A 19,637-nucleotide genomic window follows, 5' to 3' on the forward strand; every position below is an offset into this window, starting at 1 on the left:
TCAAACAAAACAAATTTGACTTGACTTGACTTGACTTGAAATCAGAAAATTTGAATTCAGGTCTGGCCTCAGGAACTTATTAGATTTGTGAACCTGTGCAAATTATTTCAGCTCTCTTATCCTAGGAACCATCTGCCAGGAACTTGTAAAGAAAAACAAAAACAGTCTCTGTTCTTAAGGAGTTCACAATTTAATTAGGATGGGGAAGGGGAAGGCATGCAAACAACCATATACAAATGGTTTGACAGGGACACAGACAACTTACAAACTATATACAATAAAATATACACAGGATAAATTAAAGTTAATCTTACAGGAAGGCACTAGCATTAAAGAGGATAGGAAAAGGTTTTCTGAAGGAAGGATTACAGCTAAGACTTGAAGCAATATACAAATCAATTGAAATAGAAAAAGAGTTTTTTATAAAAAAACTTTTTTTATTTTTCCATATACATACAAAGATAGTTTTCAATATTCACCTCTGCAAAACCTTGTGCTCCAATTTTTTTCTCCCTCTGCCTCCTCTCCTAGATAGCAAGCAATCCAATATAGGTTAGACATGTGCAATTCTTCTAAACATAAAAAAAAAAAAGTTTTACAAAACAAAACATTATATTAATATAGAACTATTATTGGCTAACTATTGAGTGTATCACTTTTCTGTCAGAAGATGGATAACATGCTTCACCCCTATTCCTCTATAAAGCTAAAAAAAATTAAACTTCTTTTAAATAATAAAGGGGTATGCCAGTCCAACACAGCTAAAGACAGAAGAGAGGACAGGGGGATACTCCTTTCCTCTCAGGAATTTAGCTTAAACTTGGGTTTTCCTTGATAACTATCTTATCTTGTAATACGATGTAGCTTTCCTCATAATCAGTTAGTAGGAAGGCTGTCCCAACAGAGAGAAGGAGATCCTTTAAAAGTGAGATAATAAAGTCAAAATAAGGAGTTTATTTAAAATTCACAAACTGAAAAAGTTTTAATTAGAAATCAATAAACCAAAATTACCTAGTAGAAAGGTACAACCTACAAATGAAAATCATTGCATTGATCAGAGTTATTGACTCTTTTCATTTTGTTAGTCTTTGCAATATTGTTGCTATTCAATGAATTCAATGGGTTGAAGTCATACCAATCTGTATTAGTTCACATAGTATTCCCACACTGTTCTGAAATTATATTTTTGTCATTTCTCATAGCCCAATAGTATTATCATTATATTCACATAATACCAGAACTTTTTCAAATAGTCCTAACTTGACACTTCTGCCTTTAGTTTCCAGTTCATTGCTGTCATGGAAAAAAAATGATTCTTTTTCCTCTTTCTTAGACCTGTCTGGGATATAAAGCTAATACTAGTATTACCAGATTGAAGGTGTGCATAATTTAGGAACTTTGGAGGCATAGTTTCAAATTGCTTTCCAGAATGGTTAGAAAAATTAATCATTTACCAAACTGTACACTAATGTCTATTTTCTTCCAGAGCCATTAACATTTGTCATTTTCATTTTTTAATCTGATGGACATGAGATAGAATCACGGAGTTGCTTTAAGTGTCCTTTTTTGAATTAATGATTTGTTGCATTCTTTAATATACTTGTTGAGAACTTAGATTTCTTCCTTCGAAAATTGATCACTGACACTTCTATTAACTCTCCCCCCCCCATTCCTACCTTCACTCTTATCCTTAACACTATCATATAGTACTGTCTTTGTAACAAATATCATAGTCAAGCAAAATAAATCAGCATATTGGCTATATCTGAAAGTACATCCCTCATTCTGTACCACATCTCTTCCAAGAAATAAGAAATATGTTTCACAATCAGTCTTCTGAAATTATTATAGATCACTGTATTGGTCAAAATGTTAAAGTTTTTCACCATTGTTTTCCATTACATTTTTGCAATGCACATATCTTATTATTTTCTTACTTCTATTTATTTCACTCCATATTGATTTCATTGCTTATGAATCCAATCTCTTTTTTCACCTTCTCAGTCTTTGTTGATTCAGCATCAGAATTATGACCCCTAATTGTAAGTATTCCCTAGAGATTTTCCTTAGATCTTCTGCTTTGTTCTGCGTGTCTCTGTCTCTTTCTGTCTCTCTTTCCTTCGATGTCTTTGTCTGTCTCTGTCTCTGATTCTTTCTTTTTCTCTTCACTTCTTTGGTCTCATATGCTCCCTTGGCTTTAATTATTTCTATGCAGACAATTCCCAGATTATATATCCTGCCCTAGTCATTCTCCTGAATTCCAATACTGCATGACCAACTATTTAAAATGTCAAATTAGATGTCTCATAAATATCTTACACTCTAAATATTCAAAACAGATCTCTGTCTTTCCCCCTAAGCCCACACTCCTTTGAATTTTCCTATTTTAATCCCCAGTCCTTATAACTATACAAAGCAATAAGTACTTAATAAATATATTTAATTGATGTATTGATCAATTCATATAAATTTTACAAAGTTTCTCAAAATTATTCACATTAGCCCTTTTCATAGTAATAATATTCTTTATAATTCATATATTATGTTTCAGCCATTTCAATACTGATGAGTAGCTACTTTACCATAATAAAAACTATATGTATATTTGTATGTGTTTATATGTGCATGTACTATATGTTTGTATTTATATGTGTATATGTACTAGGCATAAATGCTTAGTAATGGAATTGCTGGATAAAAAGACCTGTACAACTTTTAGAGAATTTTTAGCCATTAAATTGTTTTCAAGAATAACTGAATTGCAAGATGGTGGATTAAGAACAGTCATCCAGACAAACTTTCCCACATTCCCCTCCAGCAATTTCAAAATATCACCCAAATCAAGTTTTGGACTGGCAGAGCCAAGAATAAATCAGGATAGGAAATTTTTCTAGGCTAAGAAAATTTAAGAGATAAGCAGGAGACATTTATAACATTAGAGAGAGATCTGGTACAGATTTGTCCAGACCCTATACATATGGTGGGAAGCTCTAGCAACAACTTTGAGAATTTTCAATATAGAGATTGTGAGGGAGTTGGACAAGTGCTCAGAAAAAGATTACAAGGGATCATTTGCTGGGTACAGCTTCATTATTCACATGCAGTTCTAAATCACAGGTCCAGGGTGTAGAGGAAAGTTGGTAAGGTCAGTCCAAGGGAACAAAGACCCTGGACACTGTACCAAAGGAGAGAGGAGCACCAGTGTGGGTAGTTGCAGAGGAATAGGGGTAATTTCTTGGTAAAGATCACAGTGTAGACCAGGAGAGAAGTGATGACACCCCTCCCCAGTATCACACCACCTTGGAAGCATCAAAAGCTATCAGACTTCCACCTTCAGAACTATTTATGAAAACAGTAGTGCAAAAAGCTTGCATCTGAGGAAGTTTCCTTCCCAGCCTCAGGTGAGCAGAGCCTAGCTTTACCATAAAGTTCAAAGTCAATAGATAGGTTGGAAAAATGAGCAAAACCCCCCAAAGAATTTGATTATAAAAAGTTACTATCATGGCAGGTAATAGCAAACGATTAACTCAGAAGACAACTGTGTGAAAATAACTACAAAAAAGTTTCAAAGAAAAATGTTGGACCCAAGTCCAACAATAATTTCTAGAAGAGTTAAGGAAAGACATGAAAAGAGGAAAATTCAGGAAAAAATAAGTGTGATTAAAGAAAATTATGAAAGGAGAATTAATAGCTTGATGAAAGATGCACAAAAATACTGAATAAAACAATACCCTAAAAACAGAATTGATCTAATTTTGGCTTAATTGGCCTAATGAGGAACAAAAATTCAATGAAGGAAAGAATTCCTTAATAAACAAAATAGATCAAATGGAAAAAAGAGGTGCAAATTAGAATTGGACAAATTGAAACTAATGGCTCCACAAGACACCAAGAAACAATAAAAAAGTTACAGAAAAAAAAAGAAAAACAAATGTGAAAGATCTCATTGGAAAAACAACTGAACTTGTTATAGAACAAGGAGCGAAAATTTAAAAATTATTGAACTGCTTGAAAGCCATTATCAAAGATGGAACCTAAACATCATATTTCAAAAAATTATCAAATAAAACTGTTTTAATACCTTAGAACAGAGAATAAATTAGACGTTGAAAGAATGCATTGAACACCTTCTGAAAGAGATCACAAAATGAAAATTCCCCATCATATATTATAGGCAAATTGTAGAGCTCCTATATCTAAGCCAGAAAGAAACAATTTAGATATTGTGAAGTCACAGTCAGGATCACACAAGAATATTTAGTGAATAAAGAACTTTCAAGTATTCCTGATCAAAAGACCAAAGCTGAATAGAAAATTTGACAAACATAAGACTCAAGAGAAGCATTAAAAGGTAAAAATGAAAGTTTAATCATAAAGAACTCAATAAAGTTAAACTATTTACATCCCTATATGGAAAGATAATACATGTAACTCTTAAGAACTTTATCATTATTAGGGAAGTGAAAAGACGTTTGCATAAACAGAGAGTATGAGTGGGAGATGATTATATCAGAATGTTTTAAAGATAAGGGAAGAAAAACATTTATGCACTGGGAGATCAGAGAAGGGAAGGTTAGAACGTAAAAGAGGTGTACCAAGAAGTATGCAAGCAATGCTTGAATCTCACTCAGAATTGTTTTTTAAAAAAAGAAGACTATACTACACACTCAATTGTGTATAGATATGTTACTAACTCACTGTGGAAATATGAGGGAAAGAGGATGAGAGAAAAGGGGATAATGATATATGGGCAAATTAAGGGAGGCAGTGGTTAAAAGCAAAATAGACTTGTGTTACTAATAGTACAGCTAGAAGGAATATACATAGACTGAGGGTAGAAGTATAAGGTGAATTTGAGGAAAAACAATTTAGGGATGAAAAAGTAGAGCATACTGGGCACAAAAGGAAAGGAGAGATAGAATGGGATAAATTATTTCATGAAGAAATATGAAAGATCTATTGCAGTGGAGGAAAAGATGGGAGGATGGGTAATGGGCATTACTTGAACTTTACTCTCATCAATATTGGTTCAAAGATAGAATAATATACATAATCAGTTGAATATAGAAATTTATCTTACTCATCAGGGAAGTAAGAAGAGAGAAGATTAAGTAATTAGGGATATTGGTAGAAGGGAAGGCAGATTGGGGGACATGGTAGACAGAAACAAAACACTAGTGAAGATGGAAAGGGTGAAAGGAGAAAGGAAAAAATAGGATGGAGGGAAACACACCATTAATAATCATAACTGTGAATATGAATGGGATGAACTCTCCCATAAATTAGAAGTGGATAGGAGAGTGAATCAAAAACTAGAATTCTTCAGTATGTTGTTTATAAGAAACACTTTTGAAGCAAACACAGACAGAGAAAGAACAGAGACAGAAAGACAGAAAGATGGGTAGGCGAAAAGGTAAGGGTCTGGGAACAGAATATTTTATGTTTAAATAATCTTTACAGCAAGTAAAGCCTCATTCCTGATAAAGACTTAATTTCCCAAATACATAAAGAACTAAGTCACAAGCCATTCCCCAAATGAAAAATGGTCAAAGATATGAACAGACAATTTTCAGATGAAGAAATCAAAGCTATCTATAGGCATATAAAGAAGTTCTCAAAATCAGTTTTGGTTAGAGAAATGTAAATTAAAACAACTCTGAGGTGCCCCCTAATAACTATCAGACTGTCTTATATAACAACAAGGGAAATGATAAATGTTGGAGAGGAAGTGGGAAATCAGGAGACTAATGCACTGTTGGTGAAGTTGTGAACAGTTCAAACCATTCTGGAAAGCCTTGTGAACTATGCCCAAATTATACATATCTTTTGATCTAGTGGTAGTACTACTAGATTTGTATCCCCAAAAGATCATTACATATATCAAATTGTCTAGCATTTTTTAGAAGTGGGGAGGGGAAGGAAGGTTGGAGAAAGTTGTGAAATTCAAAATCTTGTAAAAATGAATGTGAAAAATTGTCTCAACATGTAATGGGGTGGATGAAATACTATTTTTAAAAAAGCAAAATAGACTTAAGGAAGGGGAAAATAAAAAGAGAGAATAAATAAAAGATGATGGGATAGAGAGAAATACATAGTTAGCAATCATAACAGTGAATGTGAATAGGATGTTAACCCATAAAATGGAAGTAGATAGCAAACTGAATTAGAAATCAGAATCCAACAATATGTTGTACACAAGAAACACTTGAAACAGGAAAACACAGTGTTAAAATAAAGGATTGGAGCAGAATCTATTATGCTTCAGCTAAAGTAGAATTTTAAGAAGTCAGGGATAGCAAATCCTGATCTTAGAGCAAAAGCAAAAATAAGTTTAATTAAAAGAGATGATGAGGCAGAATATATTTTGCTAAAAGATACCATAGACAATGAAGTAATTTTGAACTGAGTCAAATTTATAAAAACAAGAGCTGTTTCCCAATTGATAGCTCATAAAAGGATATGATTAAGCAGTTTTAATAAGGAGCGGTAAAAACTATTTGTTGTAATTTGAAAAATACTCTAAATCATTGTTTATTAGAGAAATTCAAATTAAATCAACTTCAATTACCACCACATACCTTCCAAAATGACAAATGCCATAGAGTAATAGCTTCATTAATGAATTGTTGGTGGACTTGTGGAACTTATCAAGACTTTCTGGAGAGGAATTTGGAACTATGTCCAAAGATCTGTGGAATTGTGCATAATCTTTGACCCAGCAGTAACACTAATAGGTCTGTATTCCAAAGAGTTCAAAGAAAAGGGTAAAGAACTAAAACTTATACATACAAAAAGGTTTATAGCAGTTCTTTTTGTGGTGGCAAAGAATTGAAAAGTGAGGGAATGTTTATCAACAGGGCAATGGCTGAACAAGTTGTGGCATATAATTATGATAGAATATTATTGTGGTATAAGAAATGACAAAGTGGAGTAATTTCAGAAGAAAAAGAAAAAGAAACATGGTAAGACTTATATGAACTGATACAAAGTGATATAAGCCAAACTGGGAAATCATTTTTCACATTACCAGCAATATTGTTGTGATGATCCACTGCAAAGGACTTTCATTGATACAAAGATCAAGACAATTTGAAAGGTCTAGTGAAAAATGTTATTCACTTATATGGAGTGTAATTTGAAGAATTACTTTTCTCTTTCTGTTTCTTTTTTTTTTTTTGGAAGTATGATTAATATGAAAATATTTTGCATGATTTCATATACATAATTGATATTGCCTTCTCAGTAGTTGTTAGAAGAGATTGAAGGGAGAAAGAGAAATTGGAACTCAAAATTTAAAAATAAAAGAATATTAAAATAAATCATAAATTGGGGGAAAATTAAAAAAAGCAAAATTGGATCAATTCATAATAGATGTAAGGGAAAGATACAAAATACAATTATATAAACTCATGCCAGTGGTTTATTTAAATAAATTTGAAAACACTAATAGATAATTCCGAAGTCACTGTAGTATAAATACATCCAACGGTTAGTATATTAAGCTCCATACTTTTCCCTCTATAATTGATTTTCATAACAAAGAGGCACAAAAATTTCCCATGATAAAAGAGAGAGTACCTTCTATTTAGCATACTGTTTTCTCTAAAGCAGGAAAAAAGACTAACATTTTGGAAGGATTTTTAACAATCAATGAAAGCCAGAAATGTTTTTTATTAAACTAGAAAATTTAATTAAACAGAACATCCTTTTGTCCATTTAAAAATAATTCCCATTAAACTATGTTTTATTGAATTAGACAAAACACATGTTATTTTAAAATATTTATTAGAGTCCTTTGGACTTTAGTCAATTTCATATACAGTCACTTGTAGATATTCTATGAGATCAGTCTCAACACAAAAAATTGATGAATTTCATCATGATAGTTTGTGAAATATCAAAGAGTCTTAGTTTGAAAATGGGCCAAAAAAAGGGTGGTGAATTAAAACCACTTTGGATAGTTGTTGTTTTTAATGTTTTTTGGTTTTTTTTTTTTTTTTTTTTTTGATAATTAGCAAATCAGTTACAGAGCTGGAATTATTTATTTTTATTTTGAAAGTATTGTGTCAGTTCAAAATTAAGAAGAACCTTCTTTGAATTATTCTTGATTCAGATGAATGACCTTTAAATTAATATTTGGTCTTCATATTAGAGGATTGTGGCATACCAGGTAGGTGATTCAGATTTTTCCATAATTTACTATGAAGTTTGATGGTGATTGAGGTAGTGTTAGTTGCAGAATAGTCTTGTCTGGCTTTCCACTAATGACTGGCCTTTTAATTAGAGCTTTTCAATTCTCACAGTGCTTTCATGTATTGCCAGCTTTATTCCTTCATTGAAGACTTTTCATTGCAGAAAACTAATGAGCCCAGCTTAATAGACTAGAGAGTAATGGCATTTTTATTTTTTTCTTTTACAGGGTCAAACTCACTTTCCATCATGTGCTTTTATTACAGGCTTGATAGATAGCTCTGGACTGAGGTTCTTTCATACCACCATTTTAAGGAAATATGATGCTGGGATAATTGAAGCAGGTCTCTGGGTCAGTCTCTTCCATAACATTCCTCCAGGAATGCCTGAATTTAGATCAGAGGGTCATTGTACTCTGGAATGCCTTGAGGAGGTATGTCTCTTATCTGACTTCATTAGTTAAAATAACTTTTTGCATTAACTACCATTCTCAGAAAAGTACATGGTCAAACATTCAAAGAACAAACATTACAGCAAGTTCTGAATTTAGCTATTATTAAATATCTTTGCTTCAGTATTAAGAATACTTTTTATGTGAAGTTTATTTATGAATTGGGGATCCATTTCTAATAGACCCATTGTAAAGGCAACTCATCTCTTTTTGATATTGTGATGGTAGTTTTAGAAATGCATTGGGTCTTTTATCTGTCTCTGAAATCCTAAAATGTGTTTCCTCATTCTATCTTAAAGGACCAAGAGATCAGACACTAATTAGGAAAGAAAGATCTGGGATAAAGGAGTAACTCAAGGACCAGGGCTTTCCCCCTTATTTTTTTAATATCAATTATAGATTACTATTTTATGTTTCCTTGTAATCTTGTTCTTATTTACATATCCCCTCTCCTTTCCCCCTTTTCTTTTTGAATCTCTCTTTTCTTTTTCTTTCTCTTTTTCACATCCTCTGTTTCTCAGTTCCCCTACTCTCTATTCCCTTCTTCCCTTTTTCTTCTTCACCAGAAGGAAATAAGAATGTTAATTAAAAAAAAAACTGTTGTTTTCCTGGAATTAAGTAATTTGAAGAGACTTTTATAAATGAAAGTTTATAAATAAACTTGGGGCATAATTTTAAAAAATGATTATGAACAATACTGAGCTCAATAAATTTTTTGACTTAAAATTTGCTTGTGCTGAAACACAAAGAATAGTCCTGAATAATCTAAGTTTAGAATGACATTTTTGCTGTTCAAGCATTTATTCATTCTGCCTTAGTTTTTTTCCCCCCTGTCAACTTTTCCTTTAAGCTTTCATTACTACAAACCATCTCAAACTTCTATTTGTTTTTGGCCAGTAGAATGTATGCTCTCTGAAGGTATGAGCTTTCATATTTTTGTTTTTTAGCATCCAGAACAATGAATATAGAAGGCACTAACTAAGTAGCTTCTCACTGAACATTTTTATTTGTTTGTTTTTGCTTTCAAAAATGTTGATGAGATTTTTTTTTTTGGGGGGGGGGTGTTCTCTCTCAGGCCCTAGAAGCTGAAAAACCAAGTGGAATTCATGTATTTGCTGTTCTTCTCCATGCACATCTTGCTGGCAGAGGTATCAGGATGCGCCATTTCCGTAAAGGGGAGGAACTCAAGCTACTTGCTTATGATGATAACTTTGACTTCAATTTCCAGGAGTTTCAGTATTTAAAGGAAGAACGAACTATCTTGCCGGTATGAGTATCTTTATCTTTTTTCCTTAGGAGAGAATGGAAGTCCAAATGACTTACACTTATGAAGGATTCTACCAATCAAATGAATAGGCTGAGAAATGGCTAAATTTCAAAGGAATAAAATATTATCATAATTGTTTACCAGTCAATTTAGGACACATTCAATTTGACCTCTGAAATCTACTCATTTCCCTACTCTGGTAATTGTTCAATGGTTCCATTTGGGTCCTACTTTTCATGACCCATATGAAGTTTTCTTGGAAAAGGTATTGGAATGGTTTGCTATTTTCTTCTCAAGTTCATTTTACAGATGAGGAAACTGAGGCAAACAGGGTTAAATGGCTTAACCAGTCACACCTCTAGTTAGTATTTAAGGCTTTATTTGAACTCAGGTCTTCCTGCCTTCAGGCCTGGTGCTCTATCTACTACATCATCCAGCTGCTCCTATCTTTGACAGGATACAGATAATAATTCAAAGTGCAGATTTTAAAAGTAGATTGAGATACCAGATACTCTAATGGTTGCTTCACTCTTTATTTGACTTAAAACTTAGAAATCCTTGGGCTTGGAATCCTGTATAACAAGCAATCAGGCATCTTCTATAGAGAAGTCAACATGAATTTCACTTGCATGAATGAGGTAGACACAAGTGGTGAAAAATTAATAATTAAATTTGGGGCATGATTGAAATGTTACCATCATTCTTAGACAGTTATATTATGGTGATGCCATAGGTTACAAAGTGATAATCTTATGATATAATGACTTTGTGCGCTAATGATTTAAAGATGTGATGGAATTCATATGTGTATGTGTATATTTACATGTATGTGTATATATGTAATAGGTGATAGAGCTAGTAAGTGCATTGATCTCTTAGTGAGGGGCATACTCAGTTTGATTAGTCATTTTATTTGCATAGGCAGATAACATATGCTACATATATATTCATATATTCAAATATATATTTCACATATAATATATATACATATATATACTCAACCTATGAATAGTCCAATTCATAACAACACTAAGTCATAGAGAAATTTTAGAAAGAAAAGCACAGAGAAATTTTAGAAAGAAAAATGTTCTATTTTTTTGTTATTTGTTTTCAATGGAAACATTTTCATCAATTTAATAGTATGACATATCCCATATCAATATCTGTGGTCTATTCTGCTATCCAATAGGATTTTAATGCTTTTTTAGTAATGTATTTGAGTTTTGCCATGTGACCCAAAGCATAGGAAGAATTGAAAGAGGTTCAATTTTTATATTATATTCACACTATATTTTGCAGCACAGCAAGCACCTGGACATTTGAAAGATTGATGTTAAATATATCTAAATATAGAAAAGGTTATAGCATCTGCAGGTAACTCTTTTGAAGTCCTGCCTTTGTTGCTAACAGATCTGATTTCTTTTAAAAGCAATGTAAACTCTAAATGTGGCATTTCTAATTCTGTTTTAGGGTGACAACTTAATCACAGAATGTTGCTATAATACGAGAGATCGTGTACGCATGACATGGGTAAGCATTCTTTTAACTAGGTTGAGTTGGTTGGAAAAGAAGGCATAAACTTTATTTTTTCCAAGAAATGAATGAACAAAATATCCCCACTTGAAAAGAGAGAAGGTAAGAAATTGTATACTACCACAAGAAAATGAAGCAAAATGCATTAAATTTTTATTAAAATTCAAACCAATAAATGCAATTGTTATGAGAATGAAATTATTTGATAATATAATTTTTTTATAAAAAGGTAGTGTGTATATTTTTCATATCAAGTTTTATTACTAATAATATCTTTGGTCATTAACTCAGTATATTAGAGCACCCAGATGTTAATAAGACCATGTTCAATCCTTGTAAAGTTAATCCTTGACCTTCTTTTTATTCTATAGCCCCAGAATCCTAAATCTAAGAAGGAAAGCTACTAAAGGGGACTGATTTTGAGAGCCCAGGAATTGGCATAAATGTTTTTGTGAAAATGATTCCAAATGTTGGCCTTATATACTCTTCATAACAATAACAGTGTATTTATTCATAGCACTTTTTTTTTGTGAGAGAGAGGCATGTGAACCATTTACTCCTTCTGATCTCATTATAACATGTGAATACCTTTTTGATTGAATCAAGGAGCATAGTAACTCAAGTGTCTAAGTAACAATTTGGCTACATCTCTGGGGAGCTAAGATGTGCACGGATTCTAAGAACTGGAGTATTAGAAACAGCTAGGATTCCTTTAGAGGAGAGCATTTCTACAGGTTTGAGGTTTGGAATTTTTGTGGGCAGTCAGAGAGAGATTATAGACTGAGACCAAGAGACAGAGAAAGATACAAAAAGAGAGATCCATATTTTTCAGATGTGGAAACTGAGACTGAGAAATTGCGATATCATTAGGTTCTTTCATAATTGTCTAAGATGATATCTAAATTCAGGTCTTTCTGAGTCAAGTTCTAGTGTTCTATTCATTTTGCCATCCTGCCTCATGTGAAGTACGTAACATGTGATAATAGAAGACAAATCAGAGAATTTTCTGTGCACAATTGTGTAAAGAAGTTCTGTCTCTTCTAATTGAAATTCTGAACAAATCTGAGTAAATTGGGCAGAAATTTGATTTTATTAATATTTAGCAAACATATAAAGAAACCTGAAAGAATGGGGCAGTTAGATGGTGCAGTGGATAGAGCACTGACTCAGAGTCAGGGTGACCTGAATTCAAATCAGGTCTCAGATACTTAAGACTCACTAGTGTATGACCTTGGATACTTACCCCCAACTACGTTGCCAAAAAAAGAAAAGAAAAAGTTTGAAAAATATATTATTTACTCATTTAACAAATAATGAGATCCTTCTGTGTGCTTTTGCATTTTATAAAAACTGTTGCACATTATCCCACATTCATTTGTAACTAATTAGCATTACTACTTGTAAGTAGTAATAGATTTATAGGTAGCCTATAATAATTTTCTCTGTGTTTTTCCTAGATAAATTTAGGTTAGACTTGTGATTCCTGAAATCAAAGATAGAGTTAAGATGAGCTACTTGGATGAGGTGAGGCGAATTATTCTCCAATACCCTCTCTAAGCTTAACTGAGTTCAAATTCTGTGTTGATGACCAAAGATGCAAAAAAAAACCTACTTTTATAGTTATACATTTTTAAAATTGGTTATCTACTCTATTAGAGACAGATTTATTCAGGTCATTGGGGATTGTTTACTGAACTGATCAAGTTGGCCACACAGTTTAGAAAAGTTACTAGATCAATTAATACAATTTGATCTTGTAAAAGGCATAGGCACTATTCCTGATAATTATGAATAGCAACTCAGAAAACCAAAATTACATTAAGGTTTTCTTGAAATCTTGAAGATAAGAAATATCCAACATTACATTAAGGATATTTTTTATCTTCAAGATTTCTTATACTTTAGTGTTAGCAGGGATTACAGCATAGTCTCATGTGTTATCCATCCCTCAACCACAACTAATAATAGCTGTTATTAATTCTACTTTGGCTGAAATGACTCCCTTTTTAGGGTGGACTAAGCACCAGAAGTGAAATGTGTCTCTCATATCTACTCTACTACCCAAGAATCAATCTTACTCGATGTGCAAGTATTCCAGATATTATGGAACAACTTCAATTCATTGGTGTTAAGGAGATCTACAGGCCAGTCACGTAAGTAGTCAAAGGTCCTGTTACAGTGGTTATCTATCTTAGTACAGCTCCAAGTGAGCTTAATTTTTGTATTAGCTTCATTATCCAGTCATGGTTCTTTTGTCTTTGATGTTCCATCATTTTTATACTAGTGGAGGGAACATCTGGAAGGGTGATCTCACATGTTTCCCAGCTGGTATCTTTTGCCATATAAAACAGAAAAAGAAAAACTGGACTTCAGAGTTTTGGTTAGCCATAAGGAGTTCTTCACAGTAAGGGTCATTAAGTCCTGGAATGCAATAGCAAGGGAAGTGGTCTCCTTTGGAGATTTAGATTCAGATTAGGTTCTAGTCTGTCTTGAGCATGAAAATAGGTCTGTCTACATATTTGATGACTTCAAGTTCTTTTTCTTTTTCATAATAGTATTATTTTTTTAATGTGACAAGCACTCAAGTACCATTTATATTAGGCTCTTTAGAAGTTAATTTGATAGCTATCAGAAATGCTAGCAAAATTACATATAAATCATTAAGAAGAGGAATACTGAATCAATAAACATTAAGTTACTACCTATTGTGTCAGACACTGTACTAGTACAGGAACAATATACAGAAACAACATTGAAAAAGCTCACTCTCAAGATGCCTAATTGTGTTGGGATAAGGAATATGTACTCATTTGAGCATATACAAAGTTTAGAACAAAGTATTTTGGGGAAGACAAGCACTAATAGCTGGGGGAGAGGTAGTCAGCAAGCCACATGGTGGAAACTGTGCTAAGATAGTGGTAGGTATTGATATAGAAATGTTGGGTTGAAGTCCTGACTTCAGGTGATTCAGTCACATCAATTCTTTAAGACTATTCCCTCTTATTACAGCTGGGATGGAAAACTGAACTAAATAGCAGCCCATATCTTGGTATCCTGAGCCACTTCCTCTTGTGGAATCTCAGTTCACAAAGCTGTAAAGCAAGGGAGTTAAACTAAATGCTCTCTAAGAACACTTCCTACTCTAAAATTCTGTACAAATAGGATATATGGGACATATAGAAAGAAAGAAATTCAGTCCTGGGGCAATGTAAAAAATGAGCATTTTTAAAAAATAGTTCACAAGTGAGCTCAAAATATTACCAGAGAATGAAATTCATCATTATGAATTGGCAGGATTAACAATCAGATCACAAGATTCAAAGTTCATGAAGTCATGCTTGATATAGGGGTTCTTTTTATCTTGACAAAAGCAAGACTTCATTAAAAAAAAAGAGAGATACTGAAAAAGAATTATGATTTTTGCCTGATGTGAATCCCTAAAAGCAAAAGTCATTCCTGAACAACATCATAAATTGTGGATTGTAATACCAGTATTTCATAGAATTTTGGGTTTGTAGGAGCCTTGGCGATCATCTAGTCCAATCTATACCTGAACAGGAATTTATACCACCACTACCAGAAAGCGTTCCTGAAAAATAATGACTTAGAGTCCTTCAGGGATAAGCAATTTACCACCTTCAGTGACAGTGGATTCTTCTGTTGGACAACTCCAATGATTAGAAGTGAGAAGCAGCTTAAATCTACCTCTCCAAAACGTCTATCCATTCCTCCTAATTCTGCCTTCTACAAGAAAGTAACATAAGTCAAATCTTTGTTCTTAGTATAACAGGACCAGAGATTTAAAATTAGAAGGGATTTAAGAATAGGAGCCTCGTTGCATTGTTATCTCTTGATTGTTGTACTTCATAATTGAAGAGGACCAAAATAACATCACTATGTCAGGACCAATATACATTGTGTCTGACCAATATGAGTTTGGAAGGCTCTCAAACAATTAATTAATAAGAATATTTGATATGGAATTTGAAGTGGGTTTTGTGGTATTAAAACTTGCCAATCTTTTTCATATGAACTTATGTTAAACTGTGACTTCTGTTTCCTGATGCACATTTAGAAGGTAATTTTTATATGTTAAATTTCATTGAGCTGATTTCTCTAGTCAACACATATTGTCCTTAATTCTGATTCTATTATCAGTGTGATAATGATTTCCCCCATCTCTATGTCTTCTTCAAATTTGATAAGCATGCCATGTACGCTTTCATTCAAAATACTGATAATAGTGTTGAACACAGGAGGGCCAATAACAGATGCTATAGGTCATTCTGCTGAAGACTTCTCTAAATCTAATTATTAATACTATTATCTAAACTATCCTTATCTATCTTATATCTAAGATTATTACATGAAAGAAACTTAATTCAAATATCTTCCTAATATTAAACCATATTTGTGATAGAGTCCTGATTCTAGTGACTCTGTCCTGAAAAGGAAATAAGTTTAATTTAATTGTCTTATTCTTTTTGAAATCCATTTTGGGATTAAGTGCCAGTTAATTACTACTTTAAATTTAAGAGATCAAAAACCATCCCTTAAATCATGTTCTATAATTTTGTCATGCCAGGAAGTAATGTTAAAATCCTCGGTGAACACTTTAAAAATACAGTTTCTTTCCCCTTTCTTAAAAAATCAAGATAGCAGGTAAATAGGAAATTTCTTGTTCTCCAAGTTTTGTATGGATCATTAATAGAAACTTAATAATGACATTCTTTCTCCATGCTGTTCATATGGGCTATGGTTACTTCATCTCATTAATGGTTGCTAGGTCTTCTTTTACTATCTCCTTTTCATAATTTTTGATCCATTCTTCTCATATAATAGTAATTTTAAGTTATTATTCTTGTTAGGGAAAATAAAAATAAAATGAGTTGACAATCTCCTTTTGGTCTCTAAAATATGTTATCATTGTCCCTTAACAGACAAAAAAACTTAACCTTTTGAAAATTCATAGATTTCTTGGGTAATTTTAGTTTAGTTTGACCCAATTTCACTCTTTCATTACTTTAAATTTCAATTTTGAATTGACAAGCATTTGTTTTCCCTTTTCCATCTTTTATCTCCATTGAAGAAAAAAAGAAAAGAAAAATAAGCTCCTTGTAACAAAATCATCAAGAAAACATATCCCTGCATTGGCCATGTTCAAAATTATGTCTTATTCTGCATATTAAATCTATTTCCTTTCTTTCAGCAGATTGGTAGCGTGATTCATCATTTATCTGAAATAGTAACTAGTCATTGTATTGATTAGAGTTCTTAAGTCTTTCAAAATGGCTATAAAAATTGTTCTTATGATTCTGCTTTGCTCTGTTAGGATTCTTACAAGATGCTAAGTCACTGGAATTGATAGAGACAATAATTATCTAATTTAGCATGATACTTAACCATTCTCTAGTTCACTAATGCACTTAGTACTTATTAGAGTTCCACAAGATTCATACCTTTAAGAGAGCATATATAAGGAGGAATCCACTAAAGGACAAGCCCACTAAGAGACGAGCCCATTCTCAGAGGCGGAGGCAGATTCATTCCATCTTCCACCTTTGTGCTGGCTGGCTGGAGACTGAAGCTGGCAGAGACAAAGGACTAGCAGCAAGAGCTCCCAGAACCAAGAAGAGAGATAGGCCTCTAAGAAACCTAACCGGGCCCAGGAAAAGAGATAAGACTTGGAAAGAGACAATAAAGGATTTGGACTTTAACTCCTGGCTGCATTTGGGGTGATTACACAGAACTGAAATGAAGGCTGCTCCCAGAAGCCCCCCAAGAAACCTGCTCCCAGAGAACATTATATTTTAGAAAAGAATACATTGTGGTGTCTGTACGTGGGACCAACAACCTTCATTCGTGACCCAGAAATTGGGGTGAGTACAACAAGGAAACTTTGTTAAAGAGCTAAAATAGCATTTCAGCTAAAATGGGACAGATGTTTAGAAAACAGCCTTCTGTTTCTCTTCAAGGAAAATGTGTAGAGAGCATTGTCAGGGTTATGAAAATTCAAGGTTTGATTATAATTTGGGAGCAGATCACTATACGGCACACATCTCCTTGGTTCTCTATGGAAAAATAATTGGATCTAAATGAGTGGAAGTCAGTAGGAGAACAATTATGTCAATTCTACAATGAAAATGGACTTGACTCAATTTCCAAAGACACACAATACATATAATTTAATACAACTGGCTTTAATAAATTATATAAGTGTTAGAATAAGGAAAAAGATGAAAGAGCAGGAAGAATCAGATAAGAATGGAGTTAAATATAATTCTGAGTGTGGCACTTCACAACAGGAGCATTTCCCATCCCCTGACCTACTTCCCTCAATTAACCCTTCATGGGTGGAGGGAGGAGGAGGGGGAGAGTCAGTGACACAAACAGAACCACCTATTAAGCTGCCTATGACAAGATTACAAAAAGCATTGATTAAGGCAAAAAATAAAGGACAGGATATATCTGATTTAAAAATAAATGCATACCCTATGATTGAAAAGATTGATTCTTCAGGTCAAAAAAGGAGAAGATACACTCCTTTTGATCTGGAAAAAAAATTAAGGATTTGAAAAAGGATTGCATTCTTTATGGAGCTACATCATCTTATGTTAAGATGTTACTAGATAGTTTGGCTTATGAAATCCTAACCCTTAGTGATTGGAAATCCATAACAAGGACATGTGTAGAACCTGGACAAAATTTGTTGTGGCTTTTGAGGTATCATGAATTATGTAGAATTCAAGCCAGATGCAATAGGCAAACAGGAGTTAATGTACAAATCATTTTTGACCAACTAGCCAGTGAAGGTCAGTATGGAGAGAATTCAATTAATTACCCCATAACAGTTTATGAACAGATCGCTGCTGCTGCAACAAAAGCTTGGGATTCTCTCCCAGAGAAAGATGGAGGTAAAGCCTTCACAAAAATAGAGCGAGGTCTCAATGAAACTTTTGTGGGAAGTTTGTCAAACAGCTGTCACAAGAACCATTGGAGAAAATGCAGCTACAGAAATAATGACCAGACATCTGGCTAAGGAAAATGCTAATGAGATTTGCAAAAGAATTATATGAGGACTACACAAATATGCTCATTTAGAGGAGATCATAAGATGCTGTGCCACAGTGGGCACAAATGCTTATTATACCCAGACTATGATGAACATGGAAAGACAGGGTCCCTCTTGACAAAGGACTTCTAGAGAGAGTCGTTCAGTGTAGAAAAGTTGGACATTTGAAAGCCCAGTGTAGGTATAGACATAGAATGAGAAGACAGAGTGAGAAAAGACCTAAAATCCTATGTCCAGAATGCCACAAAGGCTTCTACTGGGCCTCAGAATGTAGATTGAGCCAAGAAAATGAGAGGCAGGACCCAGCTCTAAGATATCATACAAAAGACAGGTGGGGCATTATGGCAAATGAGTTTACACCCAGAGAGTCTTTAGAAGGTCAGGACTCTGATGTGATCTATCAGCCAAAAAGCGATCACATGGCATAAAGGGATTACAATTGGGGAGAATAAAGGCTTTTTAAACCAACAGGGCAGTGTCCAGTGCAAACAGCTTCTATGTAATTGCCAGATGATGAAGAGAAATTTAGAAAGTGGTAAATAGAAGGGACTAGATAGGTTAACTGCCTGGGAGAGAGGATTTGCTTGTATTTCTAAAGATGGAGAAGGAATCAGATGGGTGCCAATGAGCTATATTCACCTTGTCCATCAGAGAGAGACAGAAAAAAAGAAAAATCTGGAAACAAAGGAGAAGACCTAAGAACAAAATCTGCAGGAATCATTAGATTCCCTAACACAAGATAAGACTTTTGCAGGACTTGAAAACCAGCAGAAATCATTGGATTCCTTGAGATGAAAAACTGTTGATGAGACTATTTCAGGATTTCAAAACTTGCAGGAATTATTGGATTCCTGGCACATGAACTAATGGACAATAGATTCCTTTTGGACTATTTTGATGACTTATGGACATGTATAATTCCACATGTTGATTCATGTTATTTGTTACATCACTACTAGCCTGTGTTATATTACTATGTGCTTATGTAATTTTATGTAATTATCTGTAATATTTCCCATATTGATGGCTTTAAGTATACCTGTTTTAAGAATGAGACCTTTCAGAAACCTGCTAATCTGATTGCATTTGTCATTTCTTTTGGTATTTTCATCTCCATTTCTGAG

The 19,637-nt window shown here is 33.4% G+C and overlaps 1 protein-coding gene across 2 annotated transcripts in view; it reads left to right on the plus strand.

Annotated features, from left to right (window-relative positions):
• Positions 1–19,637, plus strand: part of MOXD1 (monooxygenase DBH like 1) — a 125,861-nt gene that overhangs the window by 93,133 nt on the left and 13,091 nt on the right. For both annotated transcript variants that reach the window (XM_031964251.1, XM_031964250.1), the window contains 4 exons: positions 8,457–8,623; positions 9,717–9,908; positions 11,379–11,438; positions 13,452–13,594. In XM_031964251.1, the coding sequence (XP_031820111.1) occupies positions 8,457–8,623; positions 9,717–9,908; positions 11,379–11,438; positions 13,452–13,594 (562 nt within the window). The remainder of the gene's footprint in view (positions 1–8,456; positions 8,624–9,716; positions 9,909–11,378; positions 11,439–13,451; positions 13,595–19,637) is intronic.

Source organism: Sarcophilus harrisii, chromosome 4, assembly GCF_902635505.1.
Source record: "Sarcophilus harrisii chromosome 4, mSarHar1.11, whole genome shotgun sequence".
Classification (NCBI taxonomy): Eukaryota; Metazoa; Chordata; class Mammalia; order Dasyuromorphia; family Dasyuridae; genus Sarcophilus; species Sarcophilus harrisii.